The 7,022-nt window shown below is 55.3% G+C and overlaps 1 protein-coding gene across 1 annotated transcript; it reads right to left on the bottom strand.

The window, feature by feature from the left end:
* Positions 1–2,066: 2,066 nt before the first annotated feature.
* DCST1 (DC-STAMP domain containing 1) lies at positions 2,067–6,020 on the bottom strand. Its single transcript, XM_031064329.1, has 14 exons — positions 5,966–6,020; positions 5,721–5,849; positions 5,500–5,639; positions 5,239–5,410; positions 4,965–5,108; positions 4,743–4,864; positions 4,510–4,664; positions 4,186–4,285; positions 3,997–4,092; positions 3,796–3,922; positions 3,564–3,680; positions 3,347–3,489; positions 2,401–2,514; positions 2,067–2,318 (listed from the first exon to the last, which is right to left on the bottom strand). The coding sequence occupies exons 1-14, from the start codon at positions 6,018–6,020 to the stop codon at positions 2,067–2,069; spliced, it is 1,866 nt and encodes a 621-aa protein (XP_030920189.1).
* Positions 6,021–7,022: the final 1,002 nt, after the last annotated feature.

Here is a 7,022-nt window from a genome sequence, read left to right on the forward strand (position 1 = left end):
TGAAGATGACACTGCAGAATGCACCAGAGGCAGAAACATGATTAAAGGAACAAGGGATGTGTGAATATTAAATTCACCAGTGGGGAATGCTGTGTCCACAACGCTGCTGCTTCCATGGAAGGAGCCTAAGCCAAGGTGAACAAAATTGCTGAGAAAACCTTGGTTTGGTGGATGGAGTCCTGAAACATGAGTGAAACTTGCAAATGACAAAAGGAAAAGGAAAGGGAAAAAGGAAAGGGGAAAGGGGAGGAAAGGGGAGGAAAGGGGAGGAAAGGGGAGGAAAGGGGAGGAAAGGGGAGGAAAGGGGAGGAAAGGAAAGGAAAGGAAAGGAAAGGAAAGGAGAAAGGAAAGGAAAAGGAAAAGGAAAGGAAAAGGGAAGGAAAAGGGAAGGTAAAAGAAGTATTGTCCTCGTGTTGCGGCCTCTGGGGCTCCCAGGGTGGGGAAATGGCTGATGCAAATAGAAGTGATGTTGTCAGTAGGATTTATATTTTTTCTATTCGTAAGGATCTGCGTTGCTGTTATTCATTGTAGAATTCCTCATTCGCTCTCTTCTATCTCATCTCTTCCTTCTGTTCACGACGCAGCAATCACCGAGCTGGAAGAACTCCCGGGAAGGAGATTGAAAGGCTCGGAGCCACGGGGGGGTGGTGTTGTCCCAGAGCAGGTTCTTTCACCCAGCGTGCGAGGCCGAGCCCTACACAGGGCGAGGTATTTGATTTATTTACTGCTCTATGCAGAGAGCAGGGCTGGGCAGCCTGGCTGGAGACAACAGAGAGGGACTGGGAGGTGAAATGTGAGTGCCTCAAACATTCGGCACTGGGGAGGGCAGGAGGGGCTTCCCTGGGGCCGGGTCTGCATCTCTGCCCGAGGGAAAGGGAGAGCCCGTGGGTGTGGTGGTGAAAGCTCAGATCTGCCCCGCCACACCTCGGGGACTTTGAAAGACTCAGTTCGGGGGGAAAGGGTGATCCCAGCAGCGGAGCACAGCCAGGAGAGTGAGCACACCACGGGATCCAAGGGCGGGCACAGTTTTCTTTCTTTTCTTTTCTTTTCTTTTCTTTTCTTTTCTTTTCTTTTCTTTTCTTTTCTTTTCTTTTCTTCTCTTCTCTTCTCTCTTCCTCCTTTCTTCCTTCCTTTCTCCCTTTCTCTCTTTTCTTTCTCTCTTTCTCTCTCTTTCTTTCCTCTCTTTCTTCTCTTTCTCTCTCTCCCTCCCTCCCTTCCCTTTCCTTTCCTTTCCTTTCCTTTCCTTTCCTTTCCTTTCCTTTCCTTTCCTTTCCTTTCCTTTCCTTTCCTTGTTTCACTCAGTGCCAAATCCAAGCCATTTCACTTGTTGCCAATAACTACTGTTCTCTTTGCAAAGACTCTGGATAACCATTATGATCCCTCTCATTACCGCACAGAGATGGAAAACAACCTCCTCCCTTTTCCCCTGGATGGGAGTGGGGTGGGCAGGGATTGCCAGACATGGGAGGGGGCTGCACAAGCAGCTGAGAGCTTCTGCTCCCCCAGCTGTGACTGAGAGACAATTTCCAGCACCTGGATTTGCCAAATGCATGAAAAAAGTGCCCATGCCCCTCATCAGCCACCCTGTGTGCCTGCCCATGCAGTCCAGGCTCCTCTGCCAGGTGGTCATGGGTGATGTGTGGGACCCCTCCCCTGACCTTTTGGGGGGCACAGTGATGCCTGGGGATTCCAGCTCTGCTGCCACCACCCCCTCCATCCCTGCAGCTGGTGCAAGGAGAAGATCCCAGGGGACTCCAGCTCCAGGTGAACAGCTCCATACACAGCCCCAGCCAGGAATTCAGGGCCAGCATCCTCTACTAGGTGTGTGCCTGGGCGCCCTGGGGGTGCCTGTGCCTGTGCCCAGGAGCAGGGGGGGATCAGATGTGAGCGACTATTCACTTTGACTGTGTCAAAGGCTATTAACCCAAAATTAACCTTTCCAAAAGCAGCAGGTGCTCCACCTCCTTCATCCAGTGCAGCAGAGACCCCACCTTCAGCATCACATCCCCAGACCCCACTTCACACCGTGCACAGGGGGGGGTTGAAACATTTATTCCCAAATACCTTCATCCCGCATATCCCTGCTCCTCCTCATCCTCGCTGCTCTCCCGAGCGAGGTCGGGGTCTGCAGGCCCACAGGCGAGGCAGGTGGCCCCCATCACCCTCCAGCAGGACTCGCAGTACAGGGCAAAGCAGTCGGGGTTGGGGCAGGGCTGGTGCTGGGGGGTCTCGGGGGTCCCACACAAGGTGCATTTCAGGCGCAGGAAGCGGCGCAGCCGGGGCCAGCGCCGGCGGCACCACCGCATCACCACCATCCCCTGCAGCGAGGACAGGCCCGTGCGGGGTCAGGGGGACAGTGGCAACCCCACCTGGCAGTCCCGTGTCCCTGTCCCCACTCACCAGCTCGGGCGGCAGCCGGGCTTGCCGGGCCACGCGCCCGCGCTGCAGGTGCAGGAAATGCTTCCTCTGCCGCAGCAGTTTGTTGTACAGGAACAGCACTCGAGCCTTCTCCCTCTGTGCCAGCACAGACCCTGAGGGTCAGCAAAACCCCCCCCAGAGCCACCCCCAGGCTGTGCCCAGCCCTCGGGTTGCTCACCTTGGGGAAGAAGTGTTGCGGTGTGATTTCATGGTTTACCTCAGAACCCCGGGCTGCTCCCCTGATAATTCCCTCCCAGGTGTCAGTCACCTCTCCTTTCCCCACCCTGAACCCTGCTGAGTACTCTCTGTCAGCCCTGGAATTCCAGAAGGAATCGAGTGATTGGCAGGTTCAAACCCCTGGGGGGCATTGGGCCATCCAGGTGTCCTTTGTCCCTTTGTCCCTCCCCTCCTGTCCCTGCTTGGTGGCTCCCGACCCCTTCCCTGCCCTCTCCCCGGGGTTCAAAGGAGCAGCAACCACGGGCTCAGGGAGTTCTGTTGGAGCTGGTGCTGCATTCAGAGGCCTGTGGGCCAGAATAAAGCTCTGGATCCAAACCCTCCATCAGAACCGACTCCTTTCCTTCACCATCACTTAAAGCTTCTCTGGCAGAGATAAACCTGAGGAGCAGACCCTGTTATGGGGGGAAGCTCCATCCCAGCACCATGGGAGCTCCTGCAGGCCTGGACTTGTCTCCACATGCCCAGCTGCAACATCCAGCTGGCCAAAAATGTCTCTGAAACACCACAGTTGCCACTTTTTGGTTCAGATGCAGGGGCCAGGCAAGCCAAGGCATGTCCCTATTGGCTATATTGGTAATACCAATATTTTGGCACCCAAACGTGTGGCTGGTCCACCAACAAAGACCATGAGGGTCAGCAAAACCCCGTCCAGAGCCACCCCCAGGCTGTGCCCAGCCCTCGGGCTGCTCACCTTGGGGAAGTAGAAGGCGGCGATGGCGCGGCGCAGGCGGAACGGGTACACCTGGGCCAGGCAGAGCAGGGCCAGCAAGACCAGGGGCAGGCAGGTGTTCAGGTACTGCTGCCTTGTCATCGCCGTGGGCCGTGGCAGGCAGACTGGGGACAGGGCACCGCTGTGAGTCCCCCGTGGCAGCCCCTGGACACTTGTGGGGCTGGCTGGGGGGGCTTACCCAGGTTGGAGGTCTCCACTTCAGACTCGAAGGAGGTGTTGAGGGCGCCGATGGTGCCCCGCAGCAGCTGTGCCATCAGGGATGTGCCCATCACGTTCACAGACAAGTGGTGGCTGGCTGTGGGATGGGAGGATAGGGAGGCTGAGGAAGGGCTGGGAGGGCTGAGGGGGTCCCCGCATTGCTGAGGGGCATGGTGGGACCACGGGCTGGCCCTCCAGGGCCGTGAGCTCACCTTGGTAGGAATATTCGATGAAGGAATGATTCTGGATGACGAAGAGAATGGTGAAGATGAAGTGGTCCAGGCCACAGACAAAGAGGAGGAAGAGCAGGAGTGGGATGCACCTGATCAGCTCCATCACCTGCAGGGAGCAGGGGAGCTGTCACAGCCTGCTGTCCCCAGCTCTGGCCCCCCTGATTATCCCCAGCCCCTCACCATGTGCTGCCGCTCAGGCCGCTGCAAGGCCGGCTTGCACGGGAAGATGAAAGACGGGACCTCCTCCTTGAGCAGGGGCAGCAACGTCTGCTTGTTCTGGGTGAGGGGCAGGGGGTCTCTCAGTGTAGCCTCTGGGACACCCCACTGGTGGTGACAGGGCTGCCCTGCACCGCTTTCCCCCTGCCCAACCTGCTCTCTACGCCGGGCATCGATTTGGCGGAAATAGGTGGTGATGTAGCAGTTGTCAAAGCCGATTTTGTGACAGTACTGATAGGTGTAGCGGAAAGCCCTGGTGAGAGAGGATAGGTCTGGGGTGAAGAAGGCGCTGGGTGCAGCCCCCAGGACCCCTCCCTTGTCTTCATGTCCCCCCCTAGACCTGCTGCCAAAGAAGGTCCCCACCCCTCTGTGCCCTGCAGCTGGCACAGGGGTGTCACCCCCAGCCCCTGTGCCAGCTGTGACCATCCCAGGGGTGTCACCCCCACCCGCTGTGCCCCTGACCGTGCCAAGGCTCACGAGAAGAAGACGAAGAGGAAGGTGAAGGACAGCAGCAGGCGGAAGAAGGAGACGGCCAGGCCCAGGCGGGCGCCTTCCTGCCGCAGCTGCGAGGTCACGTCCTCCCGCATCTGCGCCGCTACCTCGGTGCCCACCAGCATCTCGTGGTGCTCCTCCTGTGGCAGAGGGGCCATGGGGCAGGGCAGGGCCATGGGCACAGGGGACAGGCACCCACAGGGTGCCCAGGCACTCACCTGGTAGGCAACACTGGCGCTGAACTCCTGGCTGAGGCTGTTGACGGAGCCGTTCACCCGGTCGTACATGTGCCCGAAGTTGCCATCCACGGGGATCCTCTCCTTACACCAGTGCCTCATGACTGCACAGGTGGCACAGGGACAGTGCTGGCTGTGGCTGCCATGCCAGGGGACAGAACTGGATCTGCCCCTCCAAGGGAGCACGGGGTCAGGGTCACTTACATTTGACTGTGTGGCAGAGGAACCCAAACTGCATGGGCAGGCAGATGAGGTGTCTGAAGAGGGGCAACTTCACTCGTTTCATGCATTTCTTGTACATTTTCTGAAAGTGGCTTGTACAGCGCAGCAGACCCGTCTGGATCACAGCTGGGGGGCAGGAGGAGCCCTCAGCTGCCTGTGCAGCCCACTGATCCAGCCCCCAACCCTGTGGGGACAGCAGTGGGATCCGGGGCAGCCCCCTCCCCACGTGCTGCCAGTCCCTGCCCACCCCGCTCACTTTCACAGCGAAGTTTGGTCTTTGTCTCATAGAGCTGCTGGGTGCTGGACTCTTTGCCCGTCTCTGGGCGTTGCTTCAGGTCATAGCCATCCTCGCTGGCCACCTGCTCGTTCAGCTGCATGAAGGCTTCGGAGACGTTGTGTGTCTCAGCGTTGAGCATCTCCGCACTCTTCTACCAGGGCACACACACACACAGACACAGGCAGAGGCTTGGTCCTGCTCCCCCAGCCCCCCAGCACCCCTGCCCAGAGCCCTCCTCACCACCAGCTCATCCATGACTTGGCGCAGGGGGGCTGTAGATGCATGCCAGAGGAGTCCCGTGTGGTTGACCTGGAGCTCCACCACGCACTCCATCGAGCGCTTCGTCTCCATCAGGTTGTACCAGAGGTTGGCCCCGGGTCCTGGTGGCAGCAGGGGTGGCTCAGAGCCCACCAGCTCCCAGGAGCCCACTGAGGGACACAGGGATATGGAGGAGACCCTACCATTGTAGACGGCAGCGAAGACAAAGGAGAGAACGTAGAGCCGACCCTCCTTGCCCAGGAACTTGGGCACCATGAGCAGGTTGGCACAGCGGAAATGGGGGGACGTGGCCCAGCCCAGGGCAGTCACCCCTGTGCAGAGCAGAGAGCTGAGCCCATGGTCCCACAGAGAACCCCCTTCTCTGGGGGTGCTGATGGTTCTCAGATGGGTCCCCATGCCCTCAGTCCCCTCCGTGCCCCATCCTCACCTATCAGCCACCAGCTAAGCTTCACCTTCAGCTTGTCTGAGATGTCCAGAGGCATGACGAGGAAGTGGCAGAGCCCTGGAACACCCAACAATGTTCCTCATTCTTCCTAATGTTCCTTATGTTCCAATTCTTCCATTCTTCCAATGTGCCTAATTCTTCTTCAAAGACTTAAAAACTTACCAACAATTTGCCAATAGTTGGTAACACAAATCTTATCTCCAGCTCAAAAGAGACACGCACAAACAATAATCACACATTACATAGATAATCTACTCATTACAGCACCAACACGCACAAAAATACAAAAGACTCGTGACAGCATAATTACAGAACTTCAAAACACAAGATTAGAAGGCTCTACATCAAAAGTCAAAAAAATCTCACCATAGAAATACTTAAAATTAAAAAATCACAAAACAAACAATTAAGCCACAAAATATAAAACTCAAAACCAATGTCAACAATTTACAGGATTTAAAAGAAATCAATTAGATCAGGCCAATTTTAGAGATCACCAATGACAAACTTACACCACTTTTCAACTTCAAATTAAGAAGAGACTGTAACATCAAGTCTCCCAGAACCCTCACACCTAAAGGCCAAAAAGCCCTTAAGAAAATTACTAAAGCCCTTCAGCAAAACCAAGCACATCATTGTGCAATGCCACAACATGTACAAAATGTACAAAATGTACAAAAAAATTTTTTTATGTACAAAATCACAAATGGGATGGGGCTGCTGTGGAATGCATCTTGAGCTGTTTATTTTCCTGCATCACTCTCATTACACGGTTATGACAATGGGAAGATGCCAGCAGCTCACATCCCAGGCAGCAGACCAAGAACTTAATGCTACAACTCACTTTAAAAGTTTTTTGACCAATCACACAAAGTAAAAGCATATTGACAGTAGTTCTATCCAACCACTATAAGCACATGTACCTTTGGTTAAAACAATGCTTGCTTATTTCAAATACAATACCTGCTTGTAAGACTTAAAACCACAATGCACAGAGCTCCATTATTAAGCTTAGAACTTCCTAATATCTCACTAGATA

Source organism: Geospiza fortis, unplaced genomic scaffold (assembly GCF_000277835.1).
Source record: "Geospiza fortis unplaced genomic scaffold, GeoFor_1.0 scaffold313, whole genome shotgun sequence".
Classification (NCBI taxonomy): Eukaryota; Metazoa; Chordata; class Aves; order Passeriformes; family Thraupidae; genus Geospiza; species Geospiza fortis.